The 19906-nt window shown below is 36.7% G+C and overlaps 4 protein-coding genes across 8 annotated transcripts; 2 read left to right on the forward strand and 2 right to left on the reverse strand.

Moving 5' to 3' along the window:
- Positions 1-174: 174 nt before the first annotated feature.
- Positions 175-7812, reverse strand: LOC120001891 (sulfhydryl oxidase 2-like). Of its 3 annotated transcripts, none has more exons than XM_038850407.1 (12): positions 7456-7809; positions 6678-6702; positions 6504-6596; positions 5532-5713; positions 4128-4197; positions 3965-4033; positions 3821-3894; positions 3578-3728; positions 2577-2617; positions 1224-1370; positions 702-1145; positions 175-483 (listed from the first exon to the last, which is right to left on the reverse strand). In XM_038850407.1, exons 1-12 carry the CDS (start codon positions 7659-7661, stop codon positions 456-458), a joined length of 1530 nt encoding a protein of 509 aa, XP_038706335.1. In that variant the 5' UTR covers positions 7662-7809; the 3' UTR covers positions 175-455. The 3 variants fall into 3 exon arrangements, with proteins under 3 accessions (XP_038706335.1, XP_038706334.1, XP_038706333.1); XM_038850406.1 differs by having other exon boundaries at positions 3578-3734; XM_038850405.1 differs by lacking the exon at positions 175-483 and having other exon boundaries at positions 490-1145; positions 3578-3734; positions 7456-7812.
- A 340-nt stretch (positions 7813-8152) lies between these two features.
- On the forward strand, positions 8153-12750 carry LOC120001501 (repressor of RNA polymerase III transcription MAF1 homolog). Of its 3 annotated transcripts, none has more exons than XM_038849863.1 (11): positions 8153-8308; positions 9674-9759; positions 9873-9943; positions 10027-10076; positions 10749-10822; positions 10906-10968; positions 11351-11438; positions 11834-11896; positions 11968-12047; positions 12141-12212; positions 12302-12750. In XM_038849863.1, the coding sequence occupies exons 2-11, from the start codon at positions 9728-9730 to the stop codon at positions 12378-12380; spliced, it is 672 nt and encodes a 223-aa protein (XP_038705791.1). In that variant the 5' UTR covers positions 8153-8308; positions 9674-9727; the 3' UTR covers positions 12381-12750. The 3 variants fall into 3 exon arrangements, with proteins under 3 accessions (XP_038705791.1, XP_038705792.1, XP_038705793.1); XM_038849864.1 differs by having other exon boundaries at positions 8159-8233; XM_038849865.1 differs by lacking the exon at positions 8153-8308 and adding an exon at positions 8889-8954.
- Positions 12751-15507: 2757 nt separating this feature from the next.
- Positions 15508-16508, forward strand: LOC120003045. Its single transcript, XM_038851940.1, has 2 exons — positions 15508-15665; positions 15866-16508. The coding sequence occupies exons 1-2, from the start codon at positions 15509-15511 to the stop codon at positions 16138-16140; spliced, it is 432 nt and encodes a 143-aa protein (XP_038707868.1). The 5' UTR covers position 15508; the 3' UTR covers positions 16141-16508.
- A 420-nt stretch (positions 16509-16928) lies between these two features.
- LOC120002509 lies at positions 16929-18665 on the reverse strand. The gene is made up of 3 exons (XM_038851276.1): positions 18147-18665; positions 17838-17885; positions 16929-16994 (listed from the first exon to the last, which is right to left on the reverse strand). Exons 1-3 carry the CDS (start codon positions 18663-18665, stop codon positions 16929-16931), a joined length of 633 nt encoding a protein of 210 aa, XP_038707204.1.
- Positions 18666-19906: the final 1241 nt, after the last annotated feature.

Here is a 19906-nt window from a genome sequence, read left to right on the forward strand (position 1 = left end):
GGTAAATTTTTTTCTCCAAAGACCAGCAAATCTGCAATTAGTTGGCTTGGGCCATATTAATGGTGAATGCGTAAAGCCGGCGTTTCCACCATCCTTTGACCGGCAGAAGTTAAATGACACCCAGAAAACATGGAATTCACCGTATGACGTACAAAATCTTGGTCCATATAACAGTTTTGTGGATAAATGATGGATAGGATGTGATATTAAATGGCAATACAAGTCCGCAATTAAAGGCAACGTCGTTCCAAATATCAGATAATGATATTAATCTGTACAATCCAAATAAAAAACGTTCAGGTAAAACTCTGCAGCTATATGGAACGGACATGCCAGTTGACATAATTAACGCAATCTTGGTTTCCCTTTTAGTGTCTGATTTCACCTGATTGGGCACCATAAATTGGGCACCTTCAGATCTTCACCTTGTTTGTATTGGTATCATCACTTCTCAACTATATTACGTCCAGCTTTCTTCTTCGCCTGAAATGTTGTGTAATGAAAACAAATTAGAAAATAAAATATCTTCCTAACTATGAAAAATCTTCTACACTCTCTCTCCCTCCCCCTCTTAAGTTCCTTCATGTTTTTTTTAACTTCCTTTAAAGTTTTTCTTATAAAGATACTTCTTTAGCCTCTTTGAAAATCCTCAACCTCCTAGGTATCATATGTTCTTTAAAGAGTGTAGTTGGTGGTAATACTTCCGACTCTTCTGCTGTGAACGCCAGTAGCAAGCAAGAGCTCCAAAAGCACAGCTAGCAAAAGCAATCGCCAGCGCTGCCCCCACTGGCACCACGACTGCATTCGTTGAAGCCACCAGCTCTTCAAGAACCCCATCAGTTGCGCCATTCCCAAGAAGACCTTTTTCCTTATACAAGGATACTAGCGTTTCCCCGTAATACTCTGTCAAGAACTTGAAAACCTCATCCTCGTCCCAATCAACCCGACCACTTCCATTATCTTTCTGGCCACGAGAGAGCGAACAGGAAGAGCAAAGCTGCTTTGAAGGCCACATAATCTTCGGGAACTTGGGGTCACCAGTTCCCAGCGAAGCTTCATCCTTCATCAATTTTTCATTGACTTTATTATGTGCCCTCCACAACCAAAGGGCCAAGTCCCGGGATTTCTTGAAAGGACTAGTAACACTGAAAACAAGTAACATGCAGCGTAAGCAAATAGATGTGAGGGGGGCTAGAAGTCAACATAGGTGGAGTTCATTTTACCTAGAACACATCTCATAAAAATGTTGACGACACTCCTCACAAATGAAGAAGTTGTGTATAAAATCACATATAGCTTCAAATGCAAATTGGCTCTCTCCATCATCAATTCTCCCAGAGATTGAATGCAATAGAACCCATAGTCCACAACTGCAAATATACACAAAGATGAATGACTAGTCCAGTAACCAATAACAACTACAGCACTGAAGAAAGCAGGAGAGCTCCCATGCAATCGGTTCTATAAGTAAACCTTCATTTGTCAGCATAGGAAGGTATTTAGCTCCAAAATTCAAGAAGAAACAACGTAAGATATGAAGAAAAAGAAAACCGGTGATACGACATCAGCATTTGCAGAATGAAATAATGAATCAAACAATAGGTACTCAGGTTAGTATGTGGAAAAAATACACCAGCCTCTCAATGGCAGTATAAGTGTCTAACACACCAGCTTACTAAAACTCCAATATAAAATGACTACACTGCTCTGGAAATCATGGTAACATGTGCAGACACAAAAAACACACAAACAGAAATAAGAAGAAAAAAAGGGGGAAAAACAAGAGAGAAACTCCATTTATTATCCTAATGTGTGTGTATATACATCAAAGTTGTATTCATTTCCTGCCTTACTAGCAGTGCCTCTTTCATTTCGAAAATTATAGTAGAATTACTATTAAAATACTTAAATGCGATAACGTTCCTGCAAAAGAAACTATCGACAATCAAGATTCAAATTCTTATCATATCTAAATAAAACGAAACATCCACTGCACAAGTCTCCTGCATGGTGGTGGGATCCTATATAAGGGCAGATGTATGCAGCCTTACCCCCACATTATGAAGAGATTGTGGTTTTAAGATGTGATGTCTAAGTTGCAATGAAGACACTTTACTACAGCATCAAGATTCACTTCTTATCATAACTGGCGGCAAAAAAAAGAAGCCACCTCGAAACAGCATCAATGGGCCTCTTTCCTAAGAGGGCAGGAAACTGACAAACCATGTATTCGTTAATTAAATTATTAACCACCACAACAGGAGTTCCATAAGATGAAAGCTGTGAAATGGCTTAAACGCACTTTATTTGAACCATTATGAAGTACATTCCAGCATTAAATTCAATTTCATCTTTACACAGCCATGCCAACCCCAAATAAATCAGCAGAATAATGGCTTATTAACAAACAAATGCAAAGTTTCTTTATATGAGAAAAAGTTCAAAGCATAGCAGCATCTACATAATCACTACATTCACCGATCTCTCTTAAGCTTGCATTTCACTAAACATATAAAAATACCTAAGAAAATGAAGTACAAGATGGATGAAAACATCTGGAATAAATAAACAATCACCTGAAGCCCCTTGTATCATTTTTGCTGCCACGGCAAAACATCTGCAGAAACAGCAACACCAGATCAAACAAATCAGTTCTTTCTTTAAGTTAACACAATAAATTCGCAAGGAGCATTCATCAATGTGAACTGATACAAAGAAGTAAGAAGTTCACAAAGAATGACTGTTTAAACTGATACAATAACTCCCAGGCCAGGAAGAATACTAATAAAATTAGGTAGTACTACCATTGACTTTTAAGAGTGCTACAATAAAATACTACTCAAATAACTATCCCGGTAATGATTAATACCACCTTAGGGTAAATTATACATACACACTGTTAGAAAAAATGAAACAACTCACACAAAAGGTTCCTGCCATGGAAGCAGGGTCAAGGAAAAGCAAGATGAACAGAAAGAGATTGTTCCCAGAATTTGATCTATGACCTCTAAGTCGCAGTGAAGCAACTTTAGCACTAGGCACAAACAAACCTTTACACATATTGCTGTTATCAGATAATTTTTTAGTCATAACAGTACGGCAATTACCATTAGATTTTGGTGATTAAAGCCCCAAAGAAAATGCACTTAAATGGGGTTCACAAATGCACTTCATTAGCTCAAATGTTAATAATTGTAAAACATTATGCTGAAATAGTTGAAATGTTCATGTATGCATAGTGAGGTGATCAAAGCATCGCATGGTTAGAAATGATGCCTTCATGAAACTCACTTGTGGAAATATAGCCATCACAAGCCAACTTATCGAACAACATTTTGATGATGAAATCGCAGTTAGCTCAAACGTCAATAATACTAAAACATTACATGGAAGCAGTTGAAAGTTTGAAACTAAATTCCATGTATGCATGAAAAATGAGTCCAAGACTTCCCCAAACAGCAGATAACATCATCTTTTGATGCACAAAACAAAGGAAAAAATCAAACACTGCCTCACTTGAGAGAGAGAGAGAGAGAGAGACTGAGAGATTAATCAGCAAATGCCTTTTAACACCTACCCAGTATCCACGAGGGACTTCTTTCCCACAAATCTGGAAATTCCTCAGCGCACCATCACCATTACCCATGACGACATCTGGCTTGCTTATTGACTGCACAGCTGATGGGTACAAGTCATCGAAGTTTACAAGAACCTCCGCACTTCCCTTCCTGCACCTAATGCAAATGTCTAGAGTGAAGAAATGAAGGAACCACCAAATTGGGCTAGAGAAAAGTACATATAGAAAAGTGTAATAATTTACCTTCTGGAAGGATGATGAGCCACCAAAAGCTGAAGGAATTTTATAAGAGAAGCTCGAGTTTCCAATTTGATCATCTGCAGGAAATCGTAAAATGATGGGTGTGAACAAAATAATAAATAAATAGCCGGGGAGGAAAATATTTACCTTGTGCTCTAAGATGATGTCAAAGGCAGTAGTTGTTGCCTCCTCAATATCATATACAGCTCGTGCAATCTTTTTAATGTCATAAGACAAAAAAAGTTAGTATCTCAAGTGAGAGAACTGAGCTTATTATGAAGTAAAATTCGAGCTATGCTCACAGAAAAACCTGTCCAGCATCTGACAAATTTGATGTAAGATATTCATTTTCGAACTTCTCATCATCCAAGCTATATGAGCTGTTAACAAGTATGACAACCAGAAATGAGGAAAACATCCAATTCAGTGACTATTATCGTTTAAGGAATGCAATATATAACATCAAAACAATCCCGCTTAGTTCTAACCAAGGTAATACTACTTAAGTACTTATCATCTATCTCAATTTTCTCCCTTAATCTCTTAGGGTGCTGCAGTTTTTTTAGTTGTTTTAATTTTCATGGAAAATGCACATATGTGCAAAATAAAATTGTTTGGATATGTTTTTCTTTTTTGCTATCAGGAAAAAGAGACCAAGTCTTCATGAAAAAGTCTAAACACAGGTGCGAAGACTCAAGATGCAGGGACCATGCACTTTTTATTCGATTATTGTTAAAAAGAGGAATCATAAACAAGACCTCATCATGTTTACAAGATATCAATTAGAGATACCGTATTATTACGAGAAGCAAATTTTCCCAAAATGATTGAATTCTCACAGTAAGTGACCAAATAGAAAAGCCGCAAACTGATCTTCGACTCACTTGACTAAGTTTGGAGACTCATACTCAAGCTTGGAAAGATTTGGTGACTTAGCTAGTCAGCCCAATTCACAAAGGTGTCACATGCAAAAATTTGGTGCACACACGCACATCCAGTTTTTAACATAGGATGGAATTCGTGAATTTTTTTTCTTGCTAAAATGCTGACAACAAATAAATAAAATGGTTTTACCAAGTAACCATTTGATGTAGATTTAGTTTAGCATTGAGCGAACCAGAAACCGTAACACCCCAAATCAGCCCCAATTCAAGAAACCCTAGGACTAAAATTCCCAATTCATAGGTTTTTATAACAAAAATAGAGCATCCAGCAAACAGGAACAGTGACTGAATCTTTAAATTAGAACATTATTACACTGAATCTCTCAGGTAGGGTCGGATCGGTTCACCTTACCCTCTTAGTCTCTCACCGAGTGTGTATCAGTCTATCATAGAACAGGTAAGAATATTATGCTACTGCAACTTTGCATAAAAACTCTCTTCCTTTATTTCTAAGGCAAGCAAGCCTTTAAATAGATGTTTACAGACATTGGTTTAAGGAAACATTAGGATTTCTAAACCTGACTGACCTACACAAACATAATGACTTTAAAAAAGACCTACCTAAAAGGGAAACCTTCTCCACAAAGGATTTCTTGACTCTTAAAAAGAACAAATTAAAAAAGAACACAAAATTGATGGCTTCCAGCAATCCGGCATCACCGTTCACCCTTCTTTCATGAGCTTAACTAACAAGTATGGCATGCTTTTTTAATATTGTCATAGAACAGGCTTCTTAAATAATTAAAGAAAACTAGAGGAGTACCACATACCTGCCTAACTGCTTATTGATCCAATTAAGCAAGTGCTCAGCTGTCCGTCCATCGTCAATTACAGATATTTCACTCTTCTCTTGCTTGGGTTTCCAACTAGCAGCTACAAACTTTGAAGAAGGACCCCAAAATAGCGTAGGATAATGGGCCACAGAAAATTTATCACAGAGTTTATTGTTTAACTGTGCTGCCAAACAAGTAAAAAGAAGGTCTAATCATGAAGCCCCAATTTGTAATATATAGAAGAAAGTCAATTGAAAACCAATGAGAGGTATCTACTAACACCACAGCAATAGAAGAAAGCTGAAAGAAATGCTATAAAACATTATAATACTTGGACTAATCAATATGGTTAACATTTAACAACACTCTTTTGCAACTCCCCAAAGGGCACCAAAGGGCATGACATGACATCGCCTATTTTCCAACTCCCCAATTTTCAAAATCTATAAAAGAAAGCATAATTTCAGTATATTCTCATGCTTTCCACAATTTACAAAGTTTCCCATAAACTTCACAAACGTATTCTGTGCATAAAGCAACCAATGGTTTCACACTTTCACCAAATTCAAAGCCTGCAGCAATTCCTAGTTTTAAGTCAAACAACTTGTTAAAGGCAAATTGGTTTTATGATGAGTTGAACCTGCCAATCAATTCAGGTACTTTGCACTCTATGAACAATTTATTCAATACAGTACTGCTGAGAGGAACTAAAAAATTATAAAGACAACTGGTGCTATCAACAAAAGGTTTTTCCCACTGTATATGAGCAATTATACATATGCCTTGGAACTTCTTTATCCCTGAAAATCTTGCACAGGAAACTAAAATCATGCCAACCACCTAGAAGCCAATTTTGAACTGGTTAAGAAAAATGTGTTGCTCTACGCAAAAAGAAGTTTCAGTACCATAAAGAATAATGGAACTCTAGATCAAATGAAAATTCAAATCAATACGCCATATTGTATATACCTTCGATGCACAGTCCACCCTTGTCATCAATAAAATACTAGGATGCACTGCATTAGGTCCATTGAAGAGCCTTGCAACCTTTTCATAATGGGGCTGCAGATTTGAATCCCAAACAACTAAGAACATATAAAAATATATATTCAGAAATGGATTACGGAACAGACCATGTCATACCTTATAGTTTCTGCATGCAGGACACCTGAATAACAATAAGCCAATAATTGAGGAGATATAAAAGAAAAAAAATAAATGAAGCGGCGCAAACCAACAATGTTACATCATCAAGCATTTCTCGAACACAAGGCTGAATGTCAAAGAACTATGACATATGGACTTTGAGACTTGAGCCTTGAATCAACTAAAGCATGTTATTAAAATGCGGCTTGTATCAAAGTCAATTTTAAAATAAAAAAAAGGAACTAATAGAAAAATTATATTACAATACTGTTTTTGGTATCAACATCGACATTTTAGAAGCTAGAAAAAAATTTGTCAAATATGCAGGAATAATTGTAAATCCTGAACAATAGATATATAATCATCATGCATACAAAGCTTTGATGTGATTGCTAGAAACAGGAAGGACACCATGATCATGGCAAAGTCACCAGCTGTAAACAACTCCAAAAAAGTAATTTGTAAGCTGGGATCAAACTGACCACTGTAACTCGTGACTGTTGTATGAGTTCAAAGGAGGTAAACGAATATATTGTCTCAAAGATTAGAGAGATAAAATTGAAAATACTCGTTACACTTGTTCTAATACATCATCTACAAGCTAAAACATCAAAATGATAGATACAAAGAATTACATTTTGCATTCACAATGCTCACATTTCCAGTTCAATAGCTCAGGAATTACAAATATTTGACTTCAAACAAAACACCAGTAGAAGTAACGCTCAATCAACACAAAAAAATAAGGAATAGTAATTATAAGGAAGACACTGACCAATTCGCGAAGAACTCGACAACGGCGTAGGTGGCAGGCGTGTTCCCGAGAACCGCATCGAAGCTAGTGGTGTTCAGTTCAACCGCGTACTCGACCTCTTCTTTATTGTCTTTGCTTATTTCACGGAGGATAGAACGCGATCCGGAGATCCATGGAAGAAATGAACTCAGAAGAACCAAAACCAGAACCGCATCAGTTTGAGACATGGATATTTAATTCTGATAGACAGGGATTAAAGGTGATAATACAAGAATTAGGGTTCTGGTTATACGGAAGAAAGGAAGATCCGCTATGTGTTGTTTCGTCTAAAAGGCTGAATAGTGGGCGCCACTGCGGGGTCAATTCCAGCAGAAAGAATGATCCACGACTAATTGTCGGATGTACGTTTTAAGTACAGAGATCAAGTAGGGGGACGTCATAGTAATAATTGATAATCACATTGCATATTTCCTCAATTAAAAGGAAGTCAAGGGTGCAAACTGCAAAGCAAAAAACTCAATTCGTCCACTGGGCACTGGATCACTGGTTATGGGCCAACGGGCTTACAAGTTACATCCTTGCTTTGGGCAGTTAATCGGGTTGGTCCAACTAAGAATAATGCAATATTGTGGTGGATTAGCGATGGAGAATGGGCCGACTGGCCAGCCCAAGACCCCATCGTTTCACAAAATCCATGTTTATCCCCCAATGACCAATCATATTCAATTCGTCCCCAATCCAGAGCATATTCGAATTTAGGGCTCTTCTCGATCCCCATTACACCGAACTTTTATTTTAGGTAAGTCCTACAACACCTAACCCTTAAAATTCAAACAAATTTTTGTTTCCGCTCTCTTCCAGAACGCTCTGCCAGGTATGGTTTCTTCTCTGATGCGATTTTATGTTATTGTTTCCGTTTGTTGTTTAATTTCTTCGCCAATTTTTGGTAATTTTGTTGATTCAGTATCGAATCTGTACGATGAATGATTTGGTTCTGAATGCTTCGATGTCTTGTTAAATACATGTTATAATGTCGAAATCGCTTTATGTGCTCACGAAATACGTGCAAATCAAGTTGTTTACGATAATCATATAATGGCAGCGTAGTTTGAATCAATTAGAATTAAGTAATTTATTATCTCTTACGGTAATTTCGCATGATCTAGTTCCCAGTTTTCGGTAATAGATTGATCTTGTTTTGATGTGTTGTGGCTTTCTCTCCGTTAACTTTTTTGTGGTTTATTTACCTTAGCTTGTTTGTGATATTAGCTTCTTAAATTTGAGGGCATAAATCATCATCACTCTTTCTTTTATTGTCTATTTATTGATGTTCACAGAGAAAATTTGTTCGTAATGTGGACCTACCTTTCAATTTGCAGTGTAGAAATTTTGTTTTCGGTATCACATGATGGGGGTGGTGACAGAAGAGTTATGAATGTCAGTTGTTGAAGGCAATAATGTTTATCATTTTTTGTCCGTGTATTGTTTGGAGGCAGTTTGATCAAATGTAGCAGTGACAGGTGTTGAAACCACATAAGTATTTTTGGTAGTTTGAAAGTGATAGTTTAGGTCGTTGAATTTAAATTTGCTGGTCATCTGTCAAATTAGAGTACTTCCAGCTTATGGCGGTGTTGGTTCATCTTCTCTTTCCAGTTTCTGCTGTCCTTTTGTCTTCTCATTTGTTCATTCTTTGAAAATGGGCTGGCTGTGTTGGCCATTCTTGAGAAAAAATGACAAACCAAAAAATTGACGAAGAGTAGCATTTTCTTTGTTAGAGTTGTATATGAGCCTCATCAACATTCATGGCTTCTTCATGTTGCATAACTTCATTTACGTTGACATTTCGCTTTTACCATTTGTTATGATTCCATTAACAATTGTGTCGCTTTATGATAAATGTGGTTTTGTTTTGCCTTGTCATTTTTGTGCTGGAATGATAATGGACGTCTTCGTGTTACTTAATTTGCAGCATAAACTGCATAAGAAGAAGGGCCTGATAAGATTTCATAAAAAATATATCTAGGCTTAATTATATGTTGTCTTCGCATTGACAATCTTGTCATTGTTTTGAACACATATGATGCTGTTGAACTTCTGTTTCGTCCTAACCATTTTCCATTTGGCATTATTAATCGGATACAATGTGCTTTGACTTTTGGCACTCGCAAATGTTCTGCTGTTTTGCTTCTGTACATGTGTATGTTCCTGTTCAACTTACTGAATAATAAATTTTTTTCAGTGCTGTCAGCTTGAGTCATTTGGAAATCGCTCTCTCTTTTTGGAAACCCTCATCATGAAGTTCTTAGAGTACACCCCTCTGGACCGGTAATTTTTTTGAATGAATCTTTCTATGAGGAATTACAGTAATTCGCTTTTCTCCCCACTTAATGAGTTTTCTCAGGTGCCATATGAAGATTAGTTGAACCTTTGTTTTGCAGCATAAATGATTTCTTGAGTCATTTGAATCTCGGAGAACGCTCCATCAAAGGATGCCTTGAAGCTTACTCTTGTAAGTACAGATATAATATGAGAACCCTTCCAGAAATGGTATATGATCTTTGAGTCACTTACTCCTTTTGTTGTTTCTTCCAGGCAAGCACACAGGAACAGACAAGAAGCTCTCTCTCAGTTTGGAGCACGAGGTACATTAAGCACATGAAACATGTACTTGGCTTATCTAAACTATCTGCTAAACTGTAATGATATATGAATTCTTTGAATCTTATGATTTTTTATTGTTTCTTATTGTTGCTGCACCTGTGTTGATTGTTTTTCCCCTTTGTTACTTTGGCTGCTAGATTTGTCAAAAAATTATTTTTCCTTAATCCCTACTGTCATTGTTTTTCCTAATATTGTTTCAGTATAGAGGAGGAGAACGTTTTGTTATCTCTCTTCCTCCCTCACTATTCCAAACAAAATTCATTGAGAATAGTATGTGTTTTTTAATGCATTTTACCATGGGTAGTTATTTCCTCTCCCCCTTCTTTTTGTGAGCAGTATTACGGATATTTTTTTATCTGCTTTCTGCTTGATATGATATCTGTTAAATATATATAAATGATGTGAAACACACCAAACCAACAAGTTTAACTTAGTTGGCGTGTTTCACATAATTTATATATATTCTAATACTAGTCTTAACAATATCATTAAATTATGCTTTAGATAAGGAAATCGGATGGAGAGTATATTTTTGGCACGCTTGTTTTAGTTTGCTTCACTGTGTATTCTTGCTCTGACTGCAAGTTCTTAGTGCATCTGTGTATTTATTTTCCCTCTAATTTTTTTTTGTCTGTTTCTTGTTTCTCGTCAAGATCCTTGACTATCTTGGGAAATCCTCAGACAGCTACTCCTCCTCCCCCGCTGAATATTTGCTCAGCAGATCCAGGTGGTTATTAACAGCTAGATATGTTTAGGTATGTTGGCTTTCTCTATGTTTACATGACAGGTTTTCCTATATGCGTTTTCCAGCCGGAAGACTTTGATTTACCTGGTCCTTGCACTCTATCACACGTGTCCTGATTACGATTTCAGGTATTTCTGTATATGCTTTAACAAACATATTATTAAGAAGACTAAAAAGAGGGTTATGGGTAATGCCAATGTCAGCTTCTTGGGCGTCATGGCAACCCGCTATATAATCCTCTTGGAAATGTGTTGGGAGTGTTGTCAAAAGGTTTGACAGACAGTTTAGACTACTGTTGCTCTAAGAGGAGCTGAGAGTTCAAGTCTCTCCATTTCCCAAACCTTATTGTTCCATTGATTTGGTTGGTTTGTGTGTGTGTCCCACCAACCATTCTGTTAGTCCTCAGCACCAAAGAGAAGGGGAAAAGGCGTGTTCTTGATCAATTTTTATATGGTTTTTATGTGGCTGCTCTATGTTACGGAGTCTCTTTTCCTTTTTTGTGATTTCCAGTGCAGTGAAGGCTCACCAGTTTTTTATGGAGGAAACCTGGGACACTTTTAAGCAGATTTTCGATACCTACATGCTTGAAGCATCGAAGGTAGTGTTTCAGAAGTTTACAATTGTTCCAGTAATCAAATTAACTCGATAAGAGAGAAGCTTTCGTTTATTTGCAATACTTTTGAGTCAAAGAACAATGTGTAATTGTATGTTGGGACCTTTTGCCTTTCTTCTACTCATTCATAATTTTATTTTATTTTTTGATCTTTTTCCCCATTGGTTGAGAGAGATTTTACCCAAATGGAGAGTAACCTTTTAAAGTGAAAAAGGAGAGGGAAGGGGAAGTGATTGCTGGGTTCTCATTTGTGCCATGCTGTTCAATTGAAGGAATGGCTGGTGACTATATTTTAGCTTATCTATCATCTTTTACCTTTTTTACAGTGATCATTCTTCTGAACAAAATCTATGGCTTATTGGGTTTATTGAATTGTGCAGGAATGGAATGAGGCAAATGAAGGCTATTCCCTGCTGGAAGATTTGCGGAAGGCTTTGGATGAGGTGAGCTTAGTCTAAAGAACTGGAGAGAAAAGTAATACCATGATGCAGATTAATGATAACCAATAACGCAGGTTGTAAAGCTAGCAGAATGTGAAATATATAGTTACAATCCGGATTCTGATGCGGACCCTTTTCTAGAGAGAGGAGCAATGTAAGTTCCTATGTCATCAATGCATCGACTTTCATGTAGATGTGAATATGAGTTTAAGTTAGAATGACTTGGATGCTACTTTTTTTTTATCAGATGGTCTTTCAATTTCTTCTTCTACAACAGAAAACTAAAGCGTGTTGTGAATTTCCGTTGCTGCTGTTTAAGGTGGGCAAAAATTCTTCAACTGTTTACAGAGTGTGAATTCCTTCAAACTGCCATCAATTATTTATGACTTCGTGATTGCTGTTTGGCAGTAACTTAGCTGATGGATTTCATTTTGAGACCCTTGGTTATGAGGACGATGGGGAGATTTTTGATGACATGGACATATGAATCCTAACTCTCCTGTGCTTGCCGTCATGTTTTTATGTGAAGACCTTCAACTTCCATGTGTAGTTATGTAATCCAGGTGACCGTACCAGACTTATTCCTCTTGAGCGGGTACATATGTAGCTGTTTTAGTGTGTTCTATACGCATATAGTTTGTTAATCTTGTAGGTGTATTATAGACGGTGTCCATTAGAATGTATTCAGTTTTAATAGACAGCTGCCATATATTTGGACAATCTCAGTATCTTTTAATTGTGTGCATTCAGAAACTGTAGCATGACTCAATGATTAGAGTCTTTGAAGGGTAAAGCTAATTAGGCAGGTGTTTCTTTTTCTTTAAATTTTTAAAAATAAGACCGGTGTATATCCTGGATCGTCGAGTGGTTATGGGTAATTACAGATTCTTTATATGAACTCTATCAATCTAATCCACTTTAATTTTATCTGCCTAACTACATATTGAAAAAGTAACCTGATGATGGTAGTGGTACCCTTATTTCATTCACTAATGATGACATTAGATTAGTGAGCCGAAGTGAATTGATCAAATTAAATACACCTATATCTTCTTCCTTTATCATCTCCACGAAACATGTGTACCTTGATGGCTTTTTCTTTTTCTTAAACGTTCAGCACAAAAGTTACAAGAAAGAAAAGGCAGAGGAAGTGTGAGTACACGTAGTCGGTTACTCATTGGCTAGTTGTTCCAGCTTCTCTCTTGGTGCATGGCGACGTGTTCCAACTATATGTTCTTATTATTATTTAGAAGTCGTTGATGCGCCATTCAAAGTTGAAACAAATCTGTAAAATTGATCGAGCTGGCGCATAGCCTCATAGGTCAGGTACGTGGATGAGCTGTGTTATGTCAAGTGTGAACCAAACAACTACCAAGTCCCACCCCTAATTTTATCTTAACCTTTTGTGGATCTTAGCTGTAAAGAAAATAAAATTATATTTCCTTAAAAATATATTTAATATAACATTGATATGCAATATCTGATAGAGCAATCATATGTCCAAGAGATTCTTAATATTAAAATGGGATCCCTTTAGCAAGTACCACGTTGTTTGCAAGGAGTGGCTACGTGCCCTATATATTGGTCTTTTGATCTATTATTTACAACACCATGATCAGATCTTCAGATTGTACAACCTAATCATGCATATTATATGTAGACACACACACACACATATGTATATATGTATATTTAACCCATAGGTTTCAATTTTTTTGTTGGGATTCTTGTATCTATGGCTGTTCAAGAGATCTAATAGCAGCCTCTTATTATATAGTAATTGTGTAATAATTGAGTGAAAAATATGTCTTTTTCCAAAAGCACAAAAGAAAAGAAAATAAGATGATGTCAACATCTCGACAAGCTGATATGTATATATATGTGCGTGTATTATATTATGTTACTTGTGGGGATTTTTCTGGGCTCACACCCAGATATGGTGCGTTCTTGGCTAGGTCAAGTCGCGACTCTGATCCACGCCTCTAAGGTTCATCAACTTCCCACGTATTTATTTCAGAATAATTTAATATCTTCGCCTCCTTCACTGTTAGAACCCATGACTCCTTAGAGTTGGGAGAGTGAGTACCCAAGTTACCAACTAGTCATCAGAGACAAAAGCAAGGCTAGACAAAAAATTACCATAATAAAAAGCCTGAATACACGGAAACGTTCGCCACATGGGGGCTATGGGTGTCGAACTTCTTCCGTGACCCCCCACTCAAGAACGAAACTAGCGTGATGTAAGCAAGCTCAATAAAACTTCCTAGCTTTGCCCGGGAAAGAACCCTATAACTCACTCTATCCCTAGCTTACTTGCTTATGGTCACATGTGAATATTCATACCTTGGAACAAAACTGAAAGCCACTGCAAGAGGAGGAGAGGCCTACCCCAGGAATGCAATTGGATGCGCTTGTCTAATTGATAACTTGGGTACTCACTCTTTCAACTCTAAATAGTCATGAGTTCTAGCAGTGAGGGAGGTGAAAATATTAAATTATCCTGAAATAAATGTGTAGGGAGTTGATGGGCCGTAGAGTAGTGGATCAGAATCGCGACCAGGGTTAGCCCGAAACGCACAACACTTGAGTGTGGGTTGGATGGATCCCCAAGCCCAGAAAAATCTCCACATTACAAGAGGCACATTAATCTTCAATACGAGATAGTTTTATGACAATTATCATCTTTACTATCTCATATTTCATGATTGAAGTCTTGATATATTATTGTTCATATATTATAACATATATTAAGCTGATATGATTGATCGGTTAAAGAATATAAATATATTTAGTGTCACATATATACATTCATGTATATAGCTAGGGTTTGATCGATAGGAGAGCAATGAGTTTCTGCATACGACAAGCTATCACGTATAGTTTTCTCTACATATAAGCTAGCATAATTGGAAAAAAAAATTATGCATACAATCATGTGTTAGAACTTATAAGAAGTCGGAATATCAACAATGACAAACATTTATCAATTCTTGAATTTGCTTTCTTATACTATTTTAAAATTTAAATGATAAGACAAAAAAAAGAGATTGAGTATCAGTAATTGTTCAACTACTCAGATTCGGTTCCATCTCGTTCAACGTTTCTGTATATATATAAACACACACACACACACACATATACTACAAGAACAAGCAAACAATTTACATATACATACATACATATATATATATATATATATATATATATATATATATATTATTGTCTATGGATTCGTAATAAATTACAGAATTCCTTTTCAAAAAAAAAGAAGAAGAACAAGCAAACAATTTTTTATGGTAATATTGTATATGTATTATCTGTCTTATTGTTCTGCAACAAACTTTCATCTAACAAAACGACACACGAATACATTCCTTACATTACACGGAAATTAAAACTGAAAATATTGTAGGACAAAAAGAGTCAAGTCTATCAGATGAACCGCAATTTGAAGTTCCACATGTCAATAACTTCCTTTCACAATATCAATACGTCTTTATATTATATTATATATATAAAAAAATGTATATGTCAGATCATCAATATACATACACACACACAATGTATATGTCAGATCATCAATACACACACACACACATATATATGTATGTATATATGCCAAAGATATTAGTTGCAAGCCTATCAACACCATATATGATGGCTTCCTTTCTCAAAAGTTTCAGCAGTATAAGCCATCCCTCTCGGTGTCGCGGCCGCAAAGTACTAAACCAATTCCCCCTAATCATCAAATCCCAAAGTTTCAGGGATGAAGGTATTCCTCTCTCTTAATTCTTAATATTACCTTTCAAAAGATTAGAGATCATCTCATTTGACATGGGATTGTACATATATATATATATATATATATCTGGTTCATGTACAAAGTTAAATGTTATATATATATATATATATATATATATATATATATATATATATATATATATATATATAAAATCATGATTTGGTTGGCAGGAAAATCAACAAATATTGTGGACTCAAACATGGGTGTTCTAAAACATAGAATAGAACAAGTGAAGAAGAAAGAGTGGATGGACAGCTATTGCAAGCTCAAGAACGGTTGGAACTACCGATCTGGCTATGATGATAGTCAACACAAAAGAGATGTTATGGTTCGTGAGTCCTTGGAGCTTGTGTGTTCTGTTGGCGGATCACTAGGTCTGGTCTTTCTTTGTGGTTCTCTTTGCCTATGCTTTGTTTACCTCATCATTAATCACTTAATTAACTGAACTTAATAATTAGCCTAATTAGTAAGTTAAAATTAAATATATTTGTTTTCTAGTTGAGAGAACTCTAAAAATGGACCCTCTTAATAAAACTTAAATGTTGTATGTTACTACTCAAATGGGTTTGGAACTGTTACAAAAATGGTATTTTTAAAAAAGATATCATTGTTAGTGGCGGCGCATGCCATCCCACCCCTATGACGTCCTGTCGAGAGTCTTGAATTCTAGATCTAACTGTTCTTGCTTTATTCAAATTAGTTGCGGTTAGGGTTTTATTCTAAATTGAGATGAACGAGATCATTGCACTATTACGTGTACAGCTGCAGACAATATAAATAAGAATTCTCCTATGCGCACCATTGTTTTCTTCATGTAGAGAATTTCTTCATATATATAGAATTTTTGCATATATATATGTAATATGTTTGCAAGTCCCTATAGAGGTTGACTGAAATTACTATTCAACAAGACAAATTCTCTTCCATGTGTAGTGTGTAGTGTGTACCAACTAGAATTGATGATCTTTTAAAAAAAATAAATTCATAAAGATAATTATTTTGGGCCATATTTTCTTGGGCCTCAACTTTAGCCCAGACGTCTTTAAACGGGTGATGAACCTCGCTATTTTAAGCCTATTAAGCCCAGCCCATTTATACTTGTACTTTGTTGCTCTGAGTCGGCCAATCATGTGATGACTATGTCAACACGCTCCGAGATGGGCAAATATCTTTGACATTTCAACATTTGGCACCTTGGGCCACAATAAGAGTGTAGAGCCCATGGGCTTTTAATTAGTCCAGTAAAGTAGAATCACATGTTGCCAACATTAGTCCAATAACACTTCCTTGGGTGTCCAGCTGAAAAATAAAAGGAAAATAAATTATAAATACTTTCATGACATGTGGGCATTCCATGACAGAGTCTACGCGGTCTGACTATTATTAACGCACGGATTTAATGGCTTCAATGTTAAAATATTTAGCCACTTCTTTTTTCAAAGTCAAAGTCCTTCACCTTGAGCTTCTTCCATCCTTTGATCTGTTCTAATTAGTTTGTTACCCTAAGTAGTTTTGGTTGAATCAAAACTTCAATCCTCAAAAAGATGAAATATAAGATAACAAGAGTTACTTGTTTTTTTAACCAAATTGGGATAACCCAACCGGTTATCGATTTCGGCTAAAGGCGTATGCTTGTGAGGTTTTCGTGATTCAATTCTTGGTGGGATCTATTCCCATCCAATTTCTCGCTAGGCCTCGACCCAATCTATTTGTCGACAAATTGTGCTCATGGCATGTTCAGCCCTAGTTTGAGCCCAAATTAACGGGCTAAAATAGACAAGTCCGGAAGTGTCCTTATGGGTTTAAAAAAAGAAGCAGCTACTTGTTTGGTCTAATATCATTTGGTCTTCTATCCTCATTGGGGAACAATCTTACATTGAACAAAGTTTGGATGATATGTTGAGTAGATGACAAGCGGATATGAGTGAATGACTTTAGATTTTTCTGGGTTTAAAGTGTTAGTGATATTCTAACACAAAGGGAACATCGAAATGAATGTTTTTATAATATCAAACAAGAACAAGTACAGAACTTAGGTTTCAACAGTATGTAATGTATTCCTTGGATCTGCAACCTTTTGTTTTTTTTTAATCAGTCCTTGGATCTTCAACTAAGAAACAACAAGTACAACAATGGTTATACCAAATGACCCATCACAATAAGATCAAACATTATGTACACATCTTCAATCTGATTCCATTTGTTTTCTCAATCAATACTAACAAAATCTATTTCAGACCCACAATTCAATGATTAATGGTGTTCTTGAATTTGATCATCCAAAAACAGTATACGGTACCCAAGTCGTCAAGATCAAATCTTTGCCTCAAAAGTGCTATTTCTCTCTTTGTTAATAAAGATGAGAGTAAATAGAGAAGAGAGACAAGAACAAGGGATCTCTCTCTTCGCCATCCAGCCTACCAAAATCAGAACTCCTCATCTAGTCCACACTGGTTCTTCTCTTATAGTCTCCAAAGCAGGCTTTCTTGATCTACAAGAAGCTATTCTGTACTTAAACTCAGACACCTGAAACTCCTCCACCCCCTCGAAACTCAATCCGGATTCAATCCTCTCTGGGGAATTTTCTCCAACATCATCGCTGCGTCCACCTCCAGACTCCGGCAAAACCTTCAGTTTACCGCCCGATATCCGCTTCGCAGCAGAATTAGCCACCATGAAATACACAGCCATATCGGCAGCAGTGACCACAGAACTCACTCTCTTCATTGGGAACATAAGGTAAACATTTCCAAGCTCCAATTCCTCATCCGCACTTAGAGGAGAAAACCTCCTGCCAATATTAAGAGACTGAGAATTCGCCAAGAAGAAATTCGGACACTCCAACATAAGCTCCGCCGCCTTCACCAGCTCCCGGAACTGCCGCACTTCCCCGGTCGGAAAAATCACCCTTGCAGCCTTATTAGTCTTCATCAAAGGCCCTGCTAGCGCGCAAGATACATAGTTCCCCATACCCAACAAAAACAGTTAATCAAAGACCAATGCAGAAGAGAGAGGGTCAAAGATTTGGGTTCTCGGGATTGAAAAGTAAGAGAGCCTGCGCTTGTGAATTATTCTGGTGGATTGGCTTGGAATGGGGAGGAGGTTGGCTTTTAATATCTATGTGCGAAGACGCGTGCCGGGTTGGCTAAATTGGAATGGGAAAAAGGAAAGGATGCTGAAGTTGCGAGGTTTCGCTTCTTTCTTATATTTTCTCGAAATGCGCGTGGGACCTACTTCTTCTTTGCTAGCTGTTGTTGTTGTTGGTAATGGTGGTGGTGATTTTTCCTATAAAGCTTGGAATTTCTCCTCCTCTGTTTTCTTCTTATATTGCGAACTGGCCCAATTTCGCTGACCCCTGCTTATCAAGGTCATCATATCATTAACTGGCACTTTACACCACAACAAACCCATTAAAAATTTTCCCTATTAAATAACAACACGAAATTGATTAGGCAATTGTTATTCTAGTTATCCCAATTATTGAGTTGGAAGTGCAGAATTCAAATGAGTTCGTGGGTTACACATATCTCACATGATGGGTATAAAATTTTGTAAGTCGCCATTCCCTATTCAAGGAACAAGACCCACACGCAATTAACATTGGCTCTCTGTTTGGAACACAAATTGTTGCATGTTTATCTTGTTTGTCTCTAACATAACAAGACCAGAACCTCCTGCACTAAATTTAGAGGCAAATTGAAGTCTTTAAAGATGTTTCACTGTCGGCAAATTAGCTAGCTAACTGCTAGGCAAGGCATGTGTACTGTATCAGTACCAGTATATATACGGTATATATATAAAGACAGCTTATACAAAATGCTTGTAAAGCAACCACCACCATCAAGGAAGCCCACCACCATTTCTTTGTTTGTTGTCTATGATGGAAAATCAACTGAGGACAATGACTTGATAGACAACGAGACCAACCAACAAACTGGTTTGCTATTTTTCCTTATCCTGAACAAGTAGCGGCGCACATTGCGTGCCTGGTTAGGTGGGGTGATGTATACATATTACTATCAGTTTAGAAGATGAGGCAGGAAAATGCCAGTGGAAGTTTCCCAACAATTTTCTTCATTGTGAACAAATTTTTCCTGTTCACACTTGTTCTTTTAAAATGATGTTATTATATGTTAAAAGACTTTGTGAAGCAGTCCACAGAAGTCATGGTTTTCTACTTTTGTTAGTAGCAGTTGTTAGTTGTACCACTG

The sequence above is a fragment of the Tripterygium wilfordii genome, chromosome 7, assembly GCF_013401445.1.
Source record: "Tripterygium wilfordii isolate XIE 37 chromosome 7, ASM1340144v1, whole genome shotgun sequence".
Taxonomy (NCBI): Eukaryota; Viridiplantae; Streptophyta; class Magnoliopsida; order Celastrales; family Celastraceae; genus Tripterygium; species Tripterygium wilfordii.

What these genes read in the sequence shown, in the direction of transcription:
- LOC120001891 (XM_038850405.1), bottom strand. Translation starts at nt 7,661, where the DNA reads ATGTCTCAAACTGATGCGGTTCTGGTTTTGGTTCTTCTGAGTTCATTT. An exon ending in AATGATACAAGGGGCTTCAG is followed by an intron (nt 1,371 to 2,576) that starts GTGATTGTTTAT and finishes GTATATTTGCAG; the next exon opens with TTGTGGACTATGGGTTCTAT. An exon ending in TTTTATGAGATGTGTTCTAG is followed by an intron (nt 1,146 to 1,223) that starts GTAAAATGAACT and finishes ACTTGTTTTCAG; the next exon opens with TGTTACTAGTCCTTTCAAGA.
- LOC120001501 (XM_038849863.1), top strand. Translation starts at nt 9,728, where the DNA reads ATGAAGTTCTTAGAGTACACCCCTCTGGACCG. An exon ending in TTTCTAGAGAGAGGAGCAAT is followed by an intron (nt 12,048 to 12,140) that starts GTAAGTTCCTAT and finishes TTTTTTTATCAG; the next exon opens with ATGGTCTTTCAATTTCTTCT. An exon ending in TTCCGTTGCTGCTGTTTAAG is followed by an intron (nt 12,213 to 12,301) that starts GTGGGCAAAAAT and finishes GCTGTTTGGCAG; the next exon opens with TAACTTAGCTGATGGATTTC.
- LOC120003045 (XM_038851940.1), top strand. Translation starts at nt 15,509, where the DNA reads ATGCCAAAGATATTAGTTGCAAGCCTATCAACACCATATATGATGGCT. An exon ending in CCAAAGTTTCAGGGATGAAG is followed by an intron (nt 15,666 to 15,865) that starts GTATTCCTCTCT and finishes TTTGGTTGGCAG; the next exon opens with GAAAATCAACAAATATTGTG.
- LOC120002509 (XM_038851276.1), bottom strand. Translation starts at nt 18,665, where the DNA reads ATGGGGAACTATGTATCTTGCGCGCTAGCAGGGCCTTTGATGAAGACT. An exon ending in AGACTATAAGAGAAGAACCA is followed by an intron (nt 17,886 to 18,146) that starts GTGTGGACTAGA and finishes AAATGGAATCAG; the next exon opens with ATTGAAGATGTGTACATAAT. An exon ending in TTATTGTGATGGGTCATTTG is followed by an intron (nt 16,995 to 17,837) that starts GTATAACCATTG and finishes TTTATTTTTCAG; the next exon opens with CTGGACACCCAAGGAAGTGT.